Source organism: Elgaria multicarinata, chromosome 13 (genome assembly GCF_023053635.1).
Source record: "Elgaria multicarinata webbii isolate HBS135686 ecotype San Diego chromosome 13, rElgMul1.1.pri, whole genome shotgun sequence".
Classification (NCBI taxonomy): Eukaryota; Metazoa; Chordata; class Lepidosauria; order Squamata; family Anguidae; genus Elgaria; species Elgaria multicarinata.
The window spans coordinates 35,289,363-35,310,806 of NC_086183.1; the positions used below are offsets into that span (position 1 = coordinate 35,289,363).

The 21,444-nt window shown below is 60.2% G+C and overlaps 1 protein-coding gene across 1 annotated transcript; it reads right to left on the minus strand.

The window, feature by feature from the left end:
- Window positions 1-2,555: 2,555 nt before the first annotated feature.
- On the minus strand, window positions 2,556-21,098 carry AKT2 (AKT serine/threonine kinase 2). Its single transcript, XM_063140686.1, has 14 exons — window positions 20,955-21,098; window positions 12,300-12,412; window positions 10,226-10,354; window positions 9,446-9,557; window positions 8,970-9,123; window positions 8,640-8,771; window positions 7,835-7,900; window positions 7,058-7,126; window positions 6,605-6,727; window positions 5,313-5,441; window positions 4,774-4,988; window positions 4,197-4,284; window positions 3,048-3,150; window positions 2,556-2,874 (listed from the first exon to the last, which is right to left on the minus strand). Exons 2-14 carry the CDS (start codon window positions 12,343-12,345, stop codon window positions 2,795-2,797), a joined length of 1,446 nt encoding a protein of 481 aa, XP_062996756.1. The 5' UTR covers window positions 12,346-12,412; window positions 20,955-21,098; the 3' UTR covers window positions 2,556-2,794.
- Window positions 21,099-21,444: the final 346 nt, after the last annotated feature.

The following is a 21,444-nucleotide window of genomic DNA, read 5'->3' on the forward strand; positions in this document are numbered from 1 at the left end:
AATTTCCAGAAAGATTGGGGGAAGGGCTGCTGCTGCTGCTGCTGGACGTGGCCCCTTCCCCACCATGAACAGCTCGTCCCAGCTAGGAGCCGTCACAACCATGTGTGGTCAAAGCGTCCTAGAGGGACTGCAGCCCTAAAATGCACCTGCCAGATCAGCTAGCAGCAGCAGCAGCCCCCTCCCCCAAATTGGGGAGAAGTGGCTGGAAACTTGGCCTCCCACACATAATGGGAAGGGCTGCAACATGCAGAGCCAGAACTGGAAACGCAACCCGAACGATGCCATCACAGCTGTAAGCTCCCACTTTAGAACAGCTTCCTCTCACACATTGTATCATCCCTGGGGCAGAGACCTCCTGAGCCACACAGTACCTGCGTCGCAGCATGGGAGGAAGGGAGCTCAGGCGACGTTACAGCCCAACCACACGCACACACGCTCGCATGCTCCCCTCGGAAGCAAGCCCCGCCCTGCCTCGCCCCAAGATGCTCAAGGCCGCCCCACGCCTCCTGCGCCCTCCCCAGGAGGGAAGAGGAGGCAATCCTGCCCTCCGCGGTGGAGGGATCTTGCCAAAGACCCAAGCGCTGTTTTCGCTCTCAGGCCACTGCTGCCCCAGCAAACCCTGCCTCCTTTGCTGAGGGAGGACCGGAGGGGGCCGGCTGCAGCCGCCTTTGGCAGAACACAAAGCGAGACTGCAGCCCAAGCCCAGCCGGGACACAGGAAAAGCCACCTTGAAGCTCAGTTAAATGCAACTCAACCTGCACAGGATTAAGCCAGACGTCTGTCTTGCAATCTACGCATGATGGGTGGGTGGGTGTGGATATGGAAACACCGAGCAGTGGGCAGGGGGCAGAGAGAACACGCAACAGGGGGCTGGGAGGCAAGAGAAGCAATTCTCCTACACCAACCAAGACACCAGCTAGCTGTCCCACCCCCACCCCATTTTTGCTTAGCATTTTGGAAATGCTGCTCAGTGTGTGCTGTGAGCAGGATGACTTTCCGAATCCTCTATGACTGTTAAGCTCGACGGGTTCAGCTCTGAGAGCCAGCCCAGCTCTGCTCCGTCCCAGCCAGAGAAAAAGGAGCGGCCTGGGGGGGGGGGCACACCTGCAGCTGGGGGGGGCACCCGTTTGCTTTGCCTGTAGCCCCGAGCGCTGGGTGCAGAAAGAGCCCATGAGAAGTGGAGGAAGCAAGAGGGGCTGCGCCCCCCTCCTCCACAGCCATTAAGTTGAGGCAAGAGGGCGTGGCCTGGCCAGAAGTGGGCTCCGGGGACAGGACGGCCGGCACTTGGGCTCCAACGCAGCCTGGCACATGGGCTGCCCTTCGCCCGCCCTCAGGGAGAACATGTGGGGGAAACGCGAGTGGGGAGCTGGGCCTGGCAAGCGGGATCAACAGCGCGTGGGCCTGATCCCCCCTTCCTCTGAGGCTCAGGGCAGGCAAGCCTTTTGCCTGCCATCCAGAGCGCAACTTCTTTGCCCGGAACGGTAGCAGCCACGGCCCGGCCCATGAGCCACAGCGCCAGCTCTCGGGGAAGGGAGAGGCTGCCTCCTGCAGACCCAGCTGGGGGTGGGGGGAGGGAAGGGCCGAGTGCTGAGCCTGCGTTTCAGCCCCCCTCTGCCGCTCCCCGGCTGTTCCCATCATACCAGGAGTGGGCTCCTGCTAATGGTAGCCACACGGCCACTCAAGTACGCTAAAGCAGCCACGTCACACTGAGGCGGGCAGGGGAGGGGGTGGGGGTCAGCAAGCACGGTGCAGCTCCCTGCCGCCGCCACCGTGGCACGAGTGAGGCACCTGTTGTATGGCCCCAGCCACCACGAGCCGCTGGAGGCCCAGGCCTGCTGGCCAACTGTGCTGGAGAAAGGGGATTCCAGGGGCGCTTGGGGCCCAAGAAGAGCGCCCCACAGGGCACGCTGCCGCCGCCGCAACCCTTGTGTTAAGGCAGTCAGGAAGGGGGCCAGGCTTGCTTTGGGGGCCACACCCAGAGCAGCAGCAGCTCCCCGCCCCCCAGCAGCCTCTGCCCGTGGGAGAGAACGGGAAGGGGCAGGAAGAGAGTTTGCCCTGACCCCATGGCAAACTGGGAGCGGTTGCTGAGCCGTGTGTCTCCACCGTGCCAGGTCAGGCCCAGCAGGCTCAGGCCGCGCTGTGTTCCAGGGCCAATCGCCCTCTTGGGCTTTGCGCCAGCAGAGGAGAGGCAGCCGATTCACACGCAACAGGCAAAGGGGCGCCTGTGGTTCCCCCGTCGGCAAAATGGGCCTTGCGGTGCCGCGTTGTCCGTTTGCCGGTGCGCAGAGTGCGGTCACGCTTCCACGCTCGCTCTCTCCCCTCCCACGGCTCCACAAAGGTCCTGGTGCTGGCACGATCTCTCCTCCTCCTCCTGCCTGGGGCTTTCCGAGCAAATATCCCAAAGCAGTCGCATGGCGCAGCATCCGTGTGTTAGAAGCGATTCAAACGTGTCCATGACCATTTGCATTTAAAACCTGGGTGGCTTGCAGGCCAGGATGCCGGGGGTGGGGTGCAGGCTGCTGGGGGGTGGGGTGGGGTGGGGTGGGGGGGTGAAGAGCGGCTCCACTGGTGGGAAATGCAGAACCGTCTGCCCCCTGCCCCACTTCGCTGCCCAGCTGTTGGAGGCCGCGTGTGGCAGGCCAGAGACCTCTGCTTGGTGCCTCCAGAAGCTGAGGCACTGAAGGACCGGAGGGGGGGAGCCAGAAACCCCCCCTCCCCTCGGCCCCCTGAGTCCTGCTGCTCGGCAACCCCACTGTCTCTCCTCCTGTGGGTGCACCATGGGACGGCCGCCACCCTATTCCCGTATGCTTGCTGAGTAGGAGAACTGGGGGAAGTGGGTCCTCTGGTCGGCGTCCAGGGCGTCCAGGCTGTCATCTGCGGACAAGGAGAGCAGAGAGGGGCTCACAGCCAGGGAAGAAGGGAGGGGAGCCCCTGAGGGGGCTGGACAAGAACGGCCTTGACGTTAACCCCCAGCCCCCAGCCCTAGTGCCAAAGGAGGAGAGGTCAACATATTTAAGAAGGGGGGAGGAATGGGGCCCCCTACTCACATCGGTCAGGTGGGGTGATGGTTATCGACTGCGCCGTGAACTCATCATCAAAGTACCGCGTGTCAATTTCAGACGTCACTTGGGGCTTGAAGGGTGGCGTGAGCTGAGAGGGAAGAGGCCGGTTGGGTCACAAAGAGCCCCAGGACTCGCATCCGCACCCCACCCCACACACCCGGCGTTACTACCCTGCCCCCAAGCTGCTTGAAGGATACAATGACAGCTGCAGGGGCTCAGCAAAACGGCGGCATCTGGAGCTGAGCAAACTGCTCTCCAGACTGGCTCACCGCACTCATGAGGACAGAATGAGAGGGCAATCTGATCTGGACAGGTTGGAAGACCGAGCAGAGAGGAACAGGATGTCCTTTAAGCGGGAGAAATGTCAGGCATGACACTTAGGGAGGGAAAACGTACGGTCCACGCACACGACGGAGGGGGGGATTCGTGGCTCGGGAGCACTGCAGTGGAGGGGGCTTTGGATGTGGTTGACAGCAGCCTGAACATGAGTCAGGAGTGCAAGACGGCCGCTAGAAAAGGCTGGCGCTGTTCTGGGCTGCGTCAGAAGCAGCATTGCATGAAAGACGCGTGAGGTCCGGATTCCTCTCTACTCGGCCCTAGTGAGGCCACGCATGGAGTACTGTGTACAGTTCTGGGCACAGGTGAGAACAGATTCAGAGGAGGACAACAAAGATGATACAGGAACTTGAGGATGTGCCTGACGAGGACAGGCTGAAGGAACTTGGGTTGTTTAGTCTGGACAAAAAGAGACTGAGGGGAGATATGTCAGCAACGTTCAGGTGCCTAAAAGGGAGCCACAGAAAAGAGGGTCAAGAGCTAATTTTCATGGCTGCAGAAATCAGGACCAGAAAGAATGGGCACAAGTTACAGCTACCTAGATTCCGATTAAATATAAGGAAAACCTTCCTGACGGTAAGATCTATACAAGAGGTGAACCCTACGGAGGTTGTGGGTTCTCCATCTCTGGAGGTTTTTAAGAAGAGGCCGGAGAGCCGCCTCTCACGGAGGGCTGAATGGGGTTTCCTGCACATTGCAGAGGGTTGGACTAGATGGTCCTTGGTGACCCTTCCAAGTCCACAATTCTCTGATTCTGAGGCAGAGCATCACAGGACCAGGCGATGGTCTGCACATTACCTTTTTTTGAACCACATCCTGCCAGTTAATGGCAGCGAAGAAACGGTGCTCCATCACCTCCTTGGCATCGTTGGGGCCGCCCCCCAGCCTGTGGGCACAAAGGGTTCAGTTATCCCTGTCCTGGAAGCTCGAGAGACGTGGCCTGGGGGTGGGAGGGAGGGAGGGAGGGAGAACTCTGGGGTCCAAGATGACCAAGCGGCAGCACCCGTCCCTAACTTGCTGAGAGCTCCCTTATGGGGGCAGCCAGGAGTTGCAGTAGAAGGCAGGCAGGGAGAATTCCACCGGCCGGTGGATCTGGAGCTCCAGACGCTGCCCCTCAGCCTCGGTGCACCCCTCCCAAATCCCTCCTCCACTCAGAATAGGCTCCCCTCCCCACCCCCCTGCCAAAACATCCCAATCCCAGCCAGGCCCTCCACGTTCCAGCCAACACAATGAACTTTGCAAGCGTTTGACTAATGGTGACGTCCTGCTGAACTACAGGGGGCAGGCGGCTGAGCCGGGTGCTGCTGGCGCCACTGACGGGCCCTGCGCCAAGGCTGCCCTAGCAAGGCACGGATCCATCGCCAGCGCTGCTCACCTCTGCTTGGGGTCCTTCTTGAGTAGGCCAGCCAGCAGGGCCTTGGCCTCGGGGCTGAGTGTGCGTGGGAAGCGGATTTCCTCCATGAGAATGAGCTCAAAGAGGCGCTCGTGGTCCTGGTTGTAGAAGGGGAGGCGGCCGCACATCATCTCATACATGACCACGCCCAAGCCCCACCAGTCCACGGCCCGCCCGTAGTCATTGTCCTCCAGCACCTGACCGGGGGGGGGGGGGGGGGGAGAGGAAGAAGAAGTGAGTGGCCAGCATTTTGGGAAGAGGGGGAAGCCTCGTTTCTGGGGCAGGTTCAACTCCCCCCCCCAGTTCTTCCCAGTAGCGCATGGAAACCTTGCGGCCACAGCAGCCCCCCTACAGCCATGGTGAGTAGTCCATCCAATCAGAGCAGCTTAGAGGCTGCCCCGCCCCCTCCCCCTCAGCATCCCGTTCTGCCCAGGAGAGCAGGCCCTCGATGCCCCCCGCCCTTGTGTGGGCCGAGACGCGTTTTGGCAGGCAGCCCACAGGCAGAAGGCCATTTGCAATACCTCAGGGGCCAAGTACTCAGGGGTCCCACAGAAGGTCTTCATTGTGGCGCCATCAGTGATGCCTTCCTTACACAAGCCAAAGTCGGTGATTTTTATGTGTCCATCTTTATCCAGCATAAGATTCTCCAGCTGGAAGAAGGCACAAAGGTGGGTCAGCTGCCTGCCAAGGACACAGAAGGCAGAGCAAGATCCTCCTCCCTCCCCCTGCCCTCGGGGACACCGTAGGGCCAAACTGCAACACCCCTTCACTCTAAATGGCTGGGAGCGGCAGGCCCCAAAGCGCTGAGGAGACCCACGAGGCAACGGAAGGCAGACTTGGCCGGGGCGACACGGGCCCTGCCGGAGCACCCACCCACCCAAACCATGGCCAGGCACTGGCCGCCTTCGAGAAGCGTTTGGGCTCTGCAGCGGGTGCGGAACGTTGCCAGTGGGCTGACCCTACAGAACAGGTTTATTATGAAGAACCTCAGAAGAGCCCTGAAGCCAGATCAGACGGGAGGCACCATGACTATCGGCCGTGGCCAGCCTTCTCCTCTGCCGTGAATTCCTCCAATCCCCTTATAAAGTGGTTCATGTTAGTGGCCATCCCGACATTGGGGGGGGGGGGCTAATTCCACAGCTGAACGACGCGCTCTGTGAAGGGGGGCTTCCTTCTGCCTGTCCTGAATCTCTTTTATCATTCAATTTCATTGGACGGCTCCACTGAGTTCTAGCACCACGAAGGAGAAAAATGTCTCCCTCTCCATTTTCTTCACACTACGCATAATGTTATGCGCCTCTATCACGTCTCCCGTTATTCAGCCTGTTTCTAAACGCCTTCGAACGCCGCCTTTCCTCCGACAGGAGCTGCTGCTGCTGCTGCTGCCCCCTGATCGCTTTGGCTGCCCGTTCCCAGAGAACACAAGCAGGAGGGTTCTAAAGCCGGGCCCCTTTCCCGGACAACGCCTTCCCACGGGCCTCTGGTTGGCCACGATGCGAGCAGCACGTTGGACTTAGGCAGGCTTTGGGGTTAGGGTCAGCAGCTTTACCCCTCTGCAGGGGGCACCCCAACTGAAATGCCGCCGCCTCCGTCCCATAGTCAGCCCTGAGTGGAGGGAAGCCCCCTCCTCCGCCCCGCCTGGAGCTCAGGCACCACCACACGCTTCAGCCCCTGGCCCAGGAATGGCGCACGGGAGACGGGAGCACAAACGCGGCGGCGGCAGCATTCCTGTCCACCTCGCCCAGCTTCGAGACAGGCGGGCAGGCAGTTGGTCCATGAGCAGAGTTGCAGAGGCTGCGCAGCGCAGCATTACCTTGATGTCACGGTAAACAACATCCCGGGAGTGGAGATACTCCAGGGCAGAAACAATCTCAGCCCCGTAGAAACGGGCACGGTCCTCCGTGAAGACACGCTCTCTTGAAAGGTGGAAAAACAGCTGGGGGGGAGGGAGGGAGGGAGGGGAGAGATGAGCGGCAGGAATGATGCGCAGCAGCGGCCCAAGTGACACGGCCGTGGGCCCGCCCACGCCCTCCCCCGCAGGCCTACAGGCAGCCCTGCGCTCAGCCCGTGCGGAGGCTCACCTCCACCTCCCTCCCGCAAGACGCCATCCTGGGCTAGGAAGGGGCAGCGCTACACGCAACAGGCTTGCGGGACAGCCCTTCTTCCCCCAGGGTGCCCTTGGTTGGGGCAGGGGCTGTGGGGGTCCGGAGCAGCCCCCCTGCACAGCACACAGCCAGACTGGGCGCCTCACAGGGCTGACACCCACCTCCCCTCCGTTGGCGTATTCCATGACGAAGCACAGGCGGTCGTTGGTCTGGAACGCGTACTTCAGGGCCTAGAAATGCAAGTGAAGAGAAACAGCCATCGGACTTTCCCCTTTCAAGCGCAGGAGAGGCCAGAGAACAGTTGTTTTTAAATGGGTATTGTCTGTTTTTGTTTGTATTTTAAGCTTTTTATGGTTTTAAGTTATATATTCACTATTTTTAACTTCTGTAAACCGCCCAGAGAGCTTCGGCTATGGGGTGGTATATAAATGTAGTAAATAAATAATAGTCAGTAAGAAGGGGCCTCCCATTCAAGTGTCCCAGCTCACTCACACACTCCAGGCAGCGGCCATGCAGGTGCCCTTGTGGGCCAGCTAGTCTAGCGCAAAGGAAGGGCATCGAGGCATTCTAGCGGATAGGACTACCACGGCCGGCCGGATGGCCAGCCAGCCTGCACGGCTCCTTGGGCTTCCTAGCCCGCCCACGGTGGGTGCGCCGGAGGCGGGGCACACTGGGCCCCACTGACTCGGGGCTGCCTGGCCTTGCAGAAGGCAGAGGCGCAGGACAAAGGAGGAAACATCTGCACGCCGCTCGGAGCATTTTGCCAAGCAAGATGAAGGCTGGGCTCAGCTAGGCTGTCTGTGCTGAGAGGAATGGAGCACGACACCTTTCCTTGCAATGCCGCTAGCCTGAGAGCCGCCCGCCTGCTAAATCAAGGCCGGGGGACGGACGGATGCTGAGCTGGCCAGGCGAGAGCCCCTGCTCCCCAATGTCTGTACCGTGAGAAAGGGATGCCTCGTGTTCTGCAGGACCCGGCTCTCTGTGACGGTGTGGGCCACTTCGTCCTCCAAAAGACAGAAAAGCATTGTCACCAGAACTGCACCATTAAAATGTCGCCAGCTATATAACGCAGCCCCCCCACCAACCCCCCCACCCCAGTCCTGAGGCTGGGAGCCGCGTCATCCACCTCTGCCTTCCAAGCTGCTGCCTTCCGGGTGGAAGCAAAGGAACACAGCACATCTCCGGTTAGTGGCAGGACTTTAAATCAGCATCCCTGAAACTTCAGGGCGACTCAGAGAGAAGGCGGGAGAAGCACGAAAGGCTCCAACTTCTGCCAGTGGCAGAAAAGTTACAATTGGTCATAGTGAAGCGGCTAGTGGGGGGTGCGCGCAGCACAGCAAATACTGGCAGCTGGGGAGGGGGAGACCGGGGTGGGGGTGGGCCGCAGGCTGCAGAAGGGAGGGAGGGAGGGAGGCCTCAGGGCACGTGGCCGGCCGGTCTCTCAACAGGACACTGGAACTACCATCAATGCGGGAGCCTAAAAACCCTGATACAAAACATTTGAGCTCCACTCGCTTAAAACATGGGCTGCTGCTTCCCTCCAGGATCACCACCCCGACAGGCCGCCGCCGCCACCGTATTTGCAATCCTCCCAAGCATTTCACGCAGCAGCGTCTTCTGAGAAGGAGCTTTATCACTTGCTCTTTAGCCTGGAGAACATGAATTCTGCCTCCTTCGCACCCCCCACCCCCAACTCACGACGCGCCTGTCCCCGGTGGCGGAAGCTGTGGCGCTGGCCTGTACCTTGGCAATAATGACTTCTTTGCGCAGGATCTTCATGGCGTAGTAGCGCCCCGTGGCCTTCTCCCTCACGAGGATGACTTTCCCAAAAGTGCCCTTGCCAAGGAGCTTCAGGTAGTCAAAGTCATTCATGGTCTTTGAACAAAAACAACAGCGACAGAGCTCACTGAGCAAAACCGTCCACACCCGCTGACGCGATTGCCGCAGGGCCTTCCGAACGGAGGAGGACGTAACATCCTGAGTCCACCCCCGGAGCTTGCAGCATTCCCCGGGGACCCGGTTAGCGCTCGACCCGCGGCACAGACTCCCCTCCAGCCAGCCCCCCGTCCTTACCGCCTTGGCCCGGGCTTTGGACACGGCCACCTCCATCTCCTCGGCCCCCGTGCTGTCACTCGGGGAGCCACACTTGTACTCCATCCTGTCCTCTTCCGGCTCTTGGTTCTTTAAGCTGTTGGCCACCATCTGGATGGCCCGGATCCACTCCTCCCTGGGGACAACACAGGCCAGTGAGGGGCCAAAGAACAAGGATTCAAGCAAAGCATGGCAGCGAGCAGCTGGACTTCACGGCCACTCCTGGCCTGGAGGCCTGCAGACGCCAACTGAGGCAATGCTGCTACAGGCGGGTCAACAGCCGTCAGCGCCGAAAGAGCGTTTCAACAGGCAGGGATAAAACCCGTTTGCCTCCCAGATGCTGGGGACAAACGGGGGCCAGCCTTCTCCGTGCGGAAACAAGTCGCACGATGGGAAGATACCGGATGCCACCGGAGTCCGGAGAGCGGCCGGCTGGAAGCCACGTTCAGCCCACTTACCTTTCGTCTGGAGAGTCCACGTGGAACGTCCTTTCAATGACTGTTGTCCATTGCAAACAGCGGATGATGAAGGTGTTGGGCCGTGGACGCTCGACTTTCATCAACTGGCATTCTGGGAGGTGGGGGGAGGAGGAGAAGTGGCCTGGATTGGGGGGGTCCTCTAAGAGAACACCTCCTAGTGATTCTTCCCTCTCAAACTCTTACGGAGGTGCGTGCGCGCACACACAGATGCACGTGGCAGTTTCTTGCCTGGCTCAGGACCCTGTCTCAAGAGCTACATGTGCAGACAGCCAGAGTGGGTCCTGGGGCTCTGCCCGCTGCCCCTCCTGCCCGGCACAGCCTGCAGTCTGCACACGAGGGTGGGAAGAGCCCTCCCTTCCTGAGACAGGTCACCATTCAGTCTGGACGGGGAACAACCCCTCGCCTTGCCCTTGGAGGGAGAGAGCCAAGAGGCACCAGCAAGACAGAGGCCCGGTCAGCCCATGGGGCAATCCCACTCTGCCGCCTCCAAGGGGGCTGGAAACCCACACCCTCCATCTCACACGCAGGGCCAAACCGGGGGTGGGGGCTTCCTCGCCCCTCCCATGCCCTAGCACCACATGACCTCCACCAAGGCACGTGGACACGATACATCCCCAGGCCCAGCATGAAAGGAGGAGAGAAGGGGGGATTCCCATTTCTTGGAGCTCTGCTTCCAAGTGGCCTGTAGCCCCAGGAAAGCAGCCTGCCCCCACTGAGCCTCCTCGCCTGATAGCTCCCAGGTTGATGGGTGTAACGCACCTGCCACAGAGAAATCATTCAATGGGGGCAAGTTGTGGTCTGACGTTTCAGGCTTCTCCTTGTACCCAATGAAAGACCCATCGCTCTTCAGGAGGAAGTACCTGGGCCTCCAGGTTTTGATGTATTCACCTGGAAAGCAGAAAGGTCCGGTCACAGAATCGTAGAACAGCAGACTTGGAAAAGGCCTCTAAGGCCATCAAGTTCAAACTCTCCCCCCACCCGTCCCGGCTCAATGCAGGAATCCACCTTAAAGCATCCCTGGCAGATGGCTGTCCGGCTGCCTCTTGAAGGCCTCTAAAGTGAGAGAGCCCACCACCTCCCCAGGTCATGCGTTCCACTGTCGTACTGCTCTAACAGTAAGGAGGTTTTCCCTGATGTCCGGCCAGCATCTGGCTTCCTGGGGGCTGCCTTCGTAACGGCCCTTGGCACAGCTGCCGACCCAGTTAGCGCTCTGCCTGGCACCTGCCTCCGCTGGTGCCCAACCGCAGCACCCCTGGAGCGGCCCAGCAGCGCCTCTTGTCTGCAGTTGGCAAAGTGTCTCTTGCTCTGCTCGCTGTGACTGGCCAACACGGGCCGAGACATCCGCGTCCTGCCCTATCCGTCCCTGCAAGCAACCTGGAATCAGGCTTGCATAGCGGGGCACGTCTGCAAGCGCTAGCAGGGAGGGAGCAGCAGAGCTGCACAGGCGTGGCCTGACAAGGCTTCCAAGCAGCCGGCTGGCATCTCTTTCCCATCCGCCCCCCGTCACTCATCCTTCTGCCGGCGTGGAAGGAGCCCTTTGGCTGCTGCAGGGCCCTTTGCCCCGGCTTGCCGGCCTTGCCCCGGCCACCCAACGGGCAAGTTAAGGGCTCAAAGCAGCAACTGCGCCTTCCTACTTCCTCAAGGAGGTCGTTGGGGAGACCCCCAAGGAGCGCTGCTTAGGACCCGGAAGGCGGCAGGGCAAGCTGGAAGCTTCGGGGCCCACACCTGCGCCACAGCGGCAGCAGGCAGGCAGGGCACAGACCCGCCCCTTCCAAGGAGCCCCGCGGCACCTTTGCCTTCCGAAAGAGAAGCCTGGAAACACAGGGGTCTGCCCAAAGGAGCCCCTCCAGAGGCCTGGGTGGGGCGGGAGCTGCAGGGACATGGGTCCAGCGAGCCCTGCCACCCCCTCCCCGCAGCGCTCTGGAGTTGCTGCCTTCCTTGACTTCTGGCAAGCACACTCCTCTCAGGCGCTGCTTTGCCACGGCCAAGCTGCCCTCCGGCATACGAACGCCAGGACTCGCAGGGCACCTTCGCTTCACACTAAAGCCCCGGTTTTTCTCATGGCAACACAGAACACACGCAGCAACGGGGGCTTCCCTCCGCCTGGCCCAGGCCCCAAAATAGCCTCCACGCCGGCCAGATGCTGCCACCTGCCATCTATATTTGTCTGCAGGGAAGAGGCACAAGGGGAAGCAGAGCAGGGAACAGCTGAGGCTGCTGGGGCGGGGAGGACCTGCAGAGGGACGGAGAGGCATTTCAGGACTGACCGGCTGGTGCCCAGACTCACCGCTCTTGCTGTGCACGTACCTGCTGCAAACAGGGGCAGTGCCACTGGCCATCCAGGTCCTGCAGCTGCCCCACTGCCTCCCCGCGCGCATTCTCCTAATGCTAACAAGGACGAGGGAAGCCGGCTCTGCCACCCAACTGCGCACAGCACAAGGCGGCTGCCGCTGAAGAAAGCCACACCGGCTGAGAAGGAGTTCTCCTCATCTTATCCCACTTCTGTTACGTGTGCCCCTTGTGAATTCCATGGGGCTCCTTCTCGTCTGTCACAGACAAGCCCGGCACATGCTGCCCTCTTCCTTGCTGCCCTCAGCACAGCTACAAACTGCTTGCTAGAAAGGGCCGGAAGGCAAGAGGCCCCCAGAGGCCCTCCAAGAGAACCCGGTGGCCTCAGGCGCAAAGCAAGCACCTGCCTAGCTAACCGCTCCCACTCAAGCTGCCAGGCAGCACAAGGCTGTGCCTGTCCGCACAGAGCATAGGACAGGCACCTCAGGGGAGAGAGCGCCACCCCCAGGCATGCACAGACCTAGCCACGCTCCCCTCCGCTCACCTCTCTTGTGCAGCCATCCCTCCTTGACGACCGACACCTCGTTCATGTTGACGAGGCAGCGTGGTGCCGACAGGGGCTAGATCCTGCCAGCTGGACTGGGCTGGATTGGTGACCTGCAGGAGAGAAGAGAAAAGGGTCTGTCCAGGGAACTGGGGGAGAGCAGGCTCCCAGGAGCTGGGGGTGGGGTGATCTCCCGAGTGACGCCGCTTGGCCCCAGGCAGCCTGCCTTCCACCAGCCACGCTTCCGGTCTCTTCAGCATTGCAGAGTGAGCTCAATGCGTGGCCATGGCCGATCCCTCGATAGAGCCAAGCCAGGCACCGACCCGAGCACCTCACCAGGAACTGTGGAACGGCCAGATGTCTCGGGTCTAAGGGACTGGCAGGTCCCACAGCAGCCCCAGGCCTCCCCAGCTGCAGGTGCTCCCGCAGAGTCTGAAGCCCGGGCCCAGCATGCCTATGGAGCTGCCCCCATTCTCAGTAGGGCAAGTATTATAATGTCAGTGGATGGGGAAGGCGGCAGCCCCCCCCTGCCCCCCCATCTGACTACGTTTCTGGATCCTAGGGGCAGCTGGGCAGAAGCTCCCCCACCCCCATGAGGTTTTCAACTTCCCTTTCGGCCTTATCTGCCCCGGTGCCTCGTCTTCGTATCAGACGCGATGCAGAGGAGCGGCAGATAAGGGGCCTTCGAAGGAGCTGCACAGGCTCAGATCAAGGAACCCTTGCAGCAAAAACAAACAGCTAGAGAGAGAGATTAATCCTAGGCACCTGATGGGATTAACGCGGGGTGGGGGTCAAAGACTAGCCAAAGGCACCGCCAGCCGGAGAGGCAGAAGGGGGCTGCCCACAAGCCTCCCTGGCCAGTTGGAGGTGCAATGCAGAATTACGTCAGGGGTAACATGGTGGGCTTCAAGCATCCTGCCTTTTGCTAAAGGTGGTGCCGGGGGGGGGGGGAGTCGACTGGCACACAAGACGCTCCGAGGCGCCCGCAAAGCTCTGAGCTCAAGCTTCTCCTCCACAGGCCCATCTACAGCCCCACGGACTGCCCTGCAGGAAAAGCCAGAACCGGAAGACGGTGAAGGCAAGGAAGCCCCCCCTTCCCTCCTGATGAGCACCTTTGGACGACACAGACAAGAGGCGAGGGCTGAGCTACCCTCAGAACAATCTCACGGCACAGACTTCCGCCCCGCCCCACGACTGTGTGCGTGTGCACGTGGGATCACAGGTTTAAAGGCTCACCCTACCTTTGCACAGAGACCTGGCATGCCAGGGTGAAGGGAAGGCTGGAGCGGCCATCGGCCATCACGCAGGGCCCCACGCGTGCGCGAATGCGGGACTGGCCAGAGTCCGGGAACACACCACGGGAGGCCACTTCTGCCCTGGCCTTCAGCTCGCAGGCTTCCCCCGGGCAGCGGGCCTAGATGGGCCTTTGCCCTGGCCCAAGCCTGCAGGGAAGTTCTGCTGCTGCTGGACGATCCCACATGCAGGAACAGACTGTCCATGGAGAGAGCGCCTGGGCAGCCCCAGGAGAAACTCCTGCAGCTCGGGCCTCCCCAGTCAGCATGGAGAAAGCGCAGCCTCCATCCGGCACGGGTGAAGCAACCAGCAGCCAGCGCCCTCTCCGCCGTCCCAACACCTGCACAGCAACCATGCTGAGAGACGGAGGGATCGGCGGGGATCCCTGGAACCTCCCCGGCTGCTTGAAAAAATCACACTTGGGAATGAGAGACGTCGTTTGTGTTTTCTTCTGGCTGTTGACGCTGGGGGGTTCCGAAGGGAAGCCCGCCCCAGGAAGACGCTTGCGCAAAGATGTGACGGCGCCTGCAGGTGCCACAGAGGCCGAGACCAACAGTGATGCCAACGTTGTGACAGGCCTGCCCCCACGGAGGCCCATACGCGCTCTCTCTCTCTCTCTGAACAGGGACTGCGGGGGGGGCTCCGCCCTGCCTCTTACAAGGGCAAAGCACCCCCCGCCCCGCCCTGCCCCTCCTGCCCGGGCCTCCTAGCCACTTCCCCGCCCCAACGGCAACACCAGGGGACAGCTGCCGGCTGGAGAGAACGCAGCTAAATCCCGACTCCTCTCCCGACGGCCCTGGCTGCACACGCAAGAGCGGCACGCTCATCCCACGTGGGGGGAGGAAGGCAGGCAGGCGAGGGGGGGGGAAGCTTGTTGACTCGCGGAGCATGTGTGACTCAGACACTGCAAGCTACCAGAGTTGTTTACGCACTCCAGGATGTGACCCTGTGGAATGGGAGGGGAGGGGAGGGGAGGGGACCTGGATGCTGGGGAGGAAGAAAACACAGAGACGGGTTGCGCTGAGTGCGCCTGACGGCAGGCAGGCAGGCAGGCCGGCGGGCAGGGGGCTAACCTGCCTCAGGGGAACTCAGGGGAGGCGATTCCCCTCCTCCGGCCCCAGCACTGCTGCCAACCCGAGGAATCATACGTACGGCACCAAATGAATTGAGCCACCTCCCCTCCTCAAGCTCAGGCCTGAACCCCGCGCAACCTCAGAGCCAGTCCAATCTCCCCCTTCAGGTAGGAGAACCAGAGGTAAAACCAAAACGGAGTCTGGCTGTGAGCTTTCCCCAAGGACATGCGCCTGACACAGCCCAGCCGGAACTCGCTCCAAGCGCGCCTGGGCCTCAGTCCGAGCCTGGGAAGGGGAAGGGCCCAGCACCGGCACCATCGCCAACCAGGCACGCAGGAGCCACCTTTCGGCCCACGCCAGGCCCCCGACAGCGGTCACAGTTAAAACGTAAAAAACAAGTTAGAAAAATTCAAAATGTTACAAACAATCTGAAAACTTTAAAACAGCACTAAAAGCAGAAATTGAGAGCAGGAGAGAATCTTTAAAACAGAGTGTGGAGCCACGAGATTTAAAATTCTAAAAAGCCATTCAATACAAAAAGGTTTAAATAACCCACTTTAAACTGAACAGAGGGGGTGCCCCCCCCGCTTAACATCCCTCAGGAGAGACTTCCACAGGTGGGGGCTGCCACAGAGAAGGCCCGGCCCCATGTTCTCCGCAACCAAGCCTCTCTTGGTGGGGAGACAAGCAAAGGGGCCGTTTAGGGCTTTAGAGGCTGCTGATCTGTGTCCGGGGAACAGACCAGCAGCCAGTGCAGCTGATACAAGACCAGCATAATATGGTCAACAAAGCGAACACCAGGAAGCAATTGGCTGCTGCATTTTGCTCTAGCTGCAGTTTCCAAACATTCTTCAAGGGCAGCCCCACGCGTGTTGCAGGTCATTAAGGTCTAGATCACTGTAGCCGGATCTGCCTTCTCTAAGAAGGGGCGCAAACAGCCACCTGACCCTCCCCTCCAAGAGCAATGCTGGGTCCAGACACACCTCCAGGCTGGGAACCTGATCCTGCAGAGGGAGCGACACCCCATCCAGAACAGGCTGCAGACTTCAACTGCAGATTTGTCTACTGACCAGCACTACTTCCGCCTTATCTGGATGGAGCCTCAGCTTCTCAACCCACACCCACTCCATCGCTGATGCCCAGGCAGGACTTCCAGAGCCTACTTGGCATCAGCTGACAAAGAGACAGCGCTGGGTATCCTCAGCAGAGTGCTGAGACCGAACCCCACAGCTCCAGAATAAAGTCCTGGGGGACCCCAGAGGCCATGGCCCAGGCTGTAATGCGGCCCACCACTGTTTCTTTGTGAACGTAATAACAGTCCTGTATCAGACCAAGGGTCCTTCTAGTCCAGCACTCTGTTCACACATTGGCCTAGCAGCTGTCGACCAAGGACCCACAAGCAGAACATGAGGGCAACAGCACCCTCCCACCCATGTTCCCCAGCAACTGGTGTAGCTAGGAAGCCTTACTCTGATACTGGAGGTCACATATAACTATCAGGACTCGTAGCCATTGATAATCTTCTCCAGAATTTTATCTAACCCACTTTTAAAGCCATCCAGATTGGTGGCCATCACTACATGTTCTGGAAATGAATTCTGTCGTTTACCTTACGTGTTATGCGAAGAAGTCCTTCCTTTTATCTGCCCTGAATCTCCCACCAATCAGCTTCATGGGGTGACCCCGTAGGGTTCTAGCGTTTTGAAAGCAGGAGAAAGCTGCCTCCCTGTGCACTTTCTCCACACGCTGCATAACTTCATACACCTCTATCATGCCTCCCCTTTCTGGCCTTTCCCCACCCCAAGCTAAACAATCCCAGCAGATTTAACCTCCCCTCCCACGGGAGAAGTTGCTCCAGCCCATGGACCATTTCAGTTGCCCTCTGTGAAGTGGGTCTGCCTCAGCCCTTTACAGGCGGGAGCCTCACGCTGCCCCTGAGGCTGGGGAAGCAGCAGCACAGCGCCACAGCCTCTGCGAAAGCCAGGAGGCAGCAGGAACTGCCGCTGCCGCTGCCCAGAAGAGAGCCCGGCGCTCTCCAGGGTGTTTGAGGGTCTCCTGGGGTGACGGCCGGAAGAGTGCGAACCCACCTCCTATTGGGCGCGGGAGCCCCTTGCTACGCAAGCAACTTGGCCCGGGGACGCTGGCCCAGGCCATCACACGGACTCAGAGGAATCACAAGCACCCATGGGACCCTAACGGCAGCCAGCTCTGTTTCTCCCACAACAACCTGCAGAGGTTAAAGCTTCTGAGGACAGACGGAGCCCCCTTCCTTCACCGCAGCCCCCCACCCCACCCCACTGGAGGATCAGGAAGTTCAAGCAGCACTTTCCACACACAGCCACGTTTTGCCAAAAGCACAAATGCCGGAGCAACGGCGAAGGAAGAGTAACGGCTAGCAACTGGCGAGGGGAGGAGGCCCACAGCAATGAGGCTGGGGGTGGGGGCGGGCTTGCAAGTGGCAAACTGGGCTTAGGGAGCACTGGTGCCGCCCCCCCACCCCCATTAACCCCAACACTGCAGCTTACGCCTGTCAAAAAGGAAACACTTTTTGTTCTTTTTAAGCTTTTGTATTTTGGGTGCATTTTGGCCCAGATTTTTAAAAAAGCAGATTGATTTCCACACTCCCCAAACTCTGGACCTCTGTCTTCTTACCCAAAACACACAAGTTTACAGAGAGTCCCTGAGACTCACAGGTCCTCAGAAGGTCTAGAGACAAGAGCTGCAGCAGCAGCAGCAGCAGCAGCCGCCCAATGACCTAAAGCGCTTCATCACAGTGGGCAAAACTATTTCCTCAGAGGATCATCCGGGCTCTGTGAAGTGATCAGGATCCACCAGCAATGAACAGAGGCAGCTACGTCGTCGTCCCCTGCTTCCACACATGCAAAGACCACCAGGGGCTTGACACACACAGCCTACAGGAACCCACCAGAGGGCCAAGAGGAAGGGAGGGATGGCCGTGGCACTTGTGAAATCCACCCTTTTCTAAATCCTGGGGGTCCCAAGAGGTGAATTTCTATACTCCCCTTCAGGCTTGTGCAGGGACTTGGCAAGAGACCCTCAGAGAGAGGGAAAAAAACCCGTCTTCCCTTCAAAATCTCTCCCGAGAGTGAAATCTCAAGTCTAGCCGTTGCTACATCCCATAGAAATTCCAAGGGCAGCTGTAAAGGCGGAAGTGAACACACACACACCATCCCGGAGCAAGAAACCTGCCTGCCTGCCAGCCAGCGCATTTCCTAAATGTCGAACAGCAATTCCGAGTTATTTTTAGTGCCCTGAGTGGGCCATTATTAAAACGCTCAACTCCTTCACACAAACCCCACAACCAAAGGATCCAGATGAAAAGATAACAGTGCCAGGAACGGAAGGCAGGTTGTTTTCTGTACACGTCCCAGCAGCCCAGGCAGGTAAAAAACCCCACAGTGGCTCCAGAATGCCAGCTGCCCAGAGGCCCTTGACAGGTGGACAGAAATGGGCTCAGCTGGCAGAGAAGTGAGCAGCCCAACTCGGCTCTGTGGCTGCAAGCGCAGCGGTGGGAGCAGGATTATTATTATTTATTTATATAGCACCATCAATGTACATGATGCTGTACAGAGTAAAACAGTAAATAGCAAGACCCTGCCGCATAGGCTTACATTCTAATAAAATCACAATAAAACAATAAGGAGGGAAAGAGAATGCAAACAGGCACAGGGTAGGGTAAACAGGCACTGGGTAGGGTAAATTATTATTATTATTATTTATTTATATAGCACCATCGATGTACATGGTGCTGTACAGATAACACAGTAAATAGCAAGACCCTGCCGCATAGGCTTACAATCTAGTAAAGCCCAGCAGAGAGCGACTCACCTGTTCCAGTCCTTTTGAAGGCTGGAGCTATGACTACTAGGACCTGGGGAGATCGTCCACGAGGGAGGGAGAGACCCAGCGCCTTCCCCCTCCCCCCCCCCCCGTGCCAAGCAAGGAATGAGCTGGCAAAAGGCCGGCCAACTGCAGCGCAGGGCACCTTGCACTTGTGGCCCAGGTGCACCAGCAAGGCCATCCCCCAACAAGGCCTTCAATCAGGGGGTCAAGAACCCTCCCAGGGAAGCCGGCCTGGAGTGACAGGGCTGCGCACCAGGAAGCCATCGCATCCTGTCTGGGCCAGCACACACGCCCTGGAAGGGGCAGAAGGAGCCGTCTTCCTGGGGCGCAAGCCCTGCCGCCCAGAGCCTCCTCTGAGTTTTGCTACTCTGTTAGCACCACATATCTTGCAGCAACAGGTTGCAGCGTCTCAGGACTGTCCTGCCAACGTGCATGTCAGGTCAGCATAGGGCCAAGACACTGGAAACAGGCAACCTCTGTTCAAACGCAGCCGACACACCAGGACAGAACCAGCATGAGTCATAACTGCACACGGTGGCCCATGGACAAGGGGGAGAGAAAGGCAAGGCACTGAAACAAGGCCCTTGGAAGAGGGGGGCACTCCAGCAGCCCCGTGCTCCCACAGAAGTGCCCTCACTGGGGGTGGGGGTGAGATGCTCACAGGAGCCAGGCCCCATCCAAGGCAAAGCTTCACACACACAGAGAGAGCTTGGTGCTAAATGCCACTCTGAGAAAGAGCCACCACCACCACCCAACCAAGCACAGCTTCTGGCAGGACAGGGCTGGAAAGCGCCTCATATGATGAAGGTACAGGAGGAAGCACTGGGGGGGCGGCGGGGGGGGGAGTCACCGCCTCACGCAGCCCCCGTCCACTTCCTCATACAAAACATCAGCACTACTTTGCAAGATGCGACTAAGGGGATCATCTCAGGCAGGGGTTGACCATCCAGAGCAGAGTTGCCCTCAGGGGAGAATACAGCATGGGGTGGGGGGTAGAGATACCAGCATGGGAGGGGCAAAGGCCAGCAGTGGGAGGGGCCAGACCCATGGTAGGCAGGGCCACACTGAACAGCCTGTCACAGGAGGACAGGGGGGGGCTTCTTGCCAGCGGTCTGAACTGATTTGCTTACAGGGGATCTTTGGAATTAGGTCACGGCTGCAGGTCGCCTGTCCCTGTTCGGGCCTCCTGTTCCATTTCCAAAAACAACTGGCCACCGCCAGGGTATGGTTTTTTTTTTTAACTTTCACCCACTCGCTTCCCCCACTTCCAGGGTTTAGTTCACCGCTGGGCAGCCCAGATGCTCTGCCTCTGTCTCACTGACTTTATAGGGCTATTGGGAAGGCAATGTAGGCACCATTCCCAAGAACAGACACAGCCAAAGGGAGCCGTTTGGCAGGGCAGCGGGATGTAACCGTTATTAACCAGCAAGCAAGACAGTCCCTGCACTCAGCAGCACCTGAGGTGGCGACCGAATGAGGCCCTGTACCCATCAGAGGCAGCTAGAAGGATTTCTTCAGGCGGTGTGGAGTTAAACCATGGAACTCACTACCACAAGATGTAGGGACGGGCACCAATTTGGATGGCTTTAAAAGGGGGGGTTGGTTAAATTCCTGGAGGCGGCGGCCAGGCTGACTCCAGCTGCAGAGACACTGAACCCACGTACACCAGTTGCTGGGGAGCATGGGCGGCAGGGTGCTGCTGCCTTGGGAGGGCGGACCAGGCACCGCCAAGCCCCGCAAGCCGTTTCACCGCCTCGCCTCCCTGCACGGCCCAGCCCGGCCCGGCAGCAACGGAGTCTCCGCGGGACGGAGGGGCGGAAACACATCCATCGTGGCACAAGGCCGGGATGGGCCAGAGGAGGCCTCCGGATGCTTCGCCCTGCAACTCCCATCATGCCTCATCGCTGGCTGTGCTGGCTGAGGCTGATGGGAATTGTAGGCCCAAGAACAAAACCTGGGTAAGGTGCGGTGGGGGGGGGCGCACAATGCTGGCACCAGGAGACGCGAAGCCTCTGCAGCCCCTCAGCACCGCGGCAGGCGAGGAGGGGAGGGGAGGGGAGGGGGCTCCGCCTGGAGCCCTTCGGGGCAGGGGCCTCTCCGCGCGCAAAGAGGGAGGAAGGGAGAGAGGGGGGGAGGCACACACCCGCCTGCCTGCCCCCCCCCACGGGCCGCCTTGTCCCCTGGCCCCGCCCTGGCGGCACAGCCCCCCCCCCGCCTGCCTCGCTCCATTCCATTCCATTCCGCGCGCCCCCCCCCCCGCGCCATGGCTCCGGGCCTTCCCGCTCCCCCGCGGCCTCCCACAATGCTCCGCGCGGGCGCCCGGCCGGGCGATACCATTGTGTCCCCGCGGGAGGGGCTGACGCGTTGGGCCGCAGCCGCCGCTCTCCCCCCCCCCCCTGCAGGCGCCGCCGCTCTCCGGCCTCACCTGCTGCTGCTGCCGCCGCCGCTGCGGGCGCTGCTACCGGCGCCCCCTCAGGGCCATCCTCCTCGCCGCGGCCGCCGTGTCAGGCCCGACGGCGCCCGCGCTCCCGGAAACCCCGCCCCCACCGGGCCCACGCATGCAGGAAGGGCGGCGGCGGCGGCGGCGGGCGGGGCGTGTCCGGGCGTCTGATGCGGCTGCGGGGGGGCGAGGGCGAGGAGGAGGAGGAGGATCGAGCAGCCCCGCCGCCGACGCCGCCACCTTGGTGTCTCTACGCAGGCGCGGACCAACTGCTTCCCAGGGCGCAGGCGCCTGCGCCGTCCACCACTGCGCCTGCGCCGGAAGAGGAATCCAGCAGAGCTCAGTGCGCAGGCGCCGGAGGCCGTCCGGAAAGGGAGCGAGCGAGTGAGGGAGGGAGCCTGCCTGAGGGCCGCCATTCACACGTGCAGCGGTATTTCGCAGGGATTCAGGTCAAATAGAACTGCGGCTTCCCCCG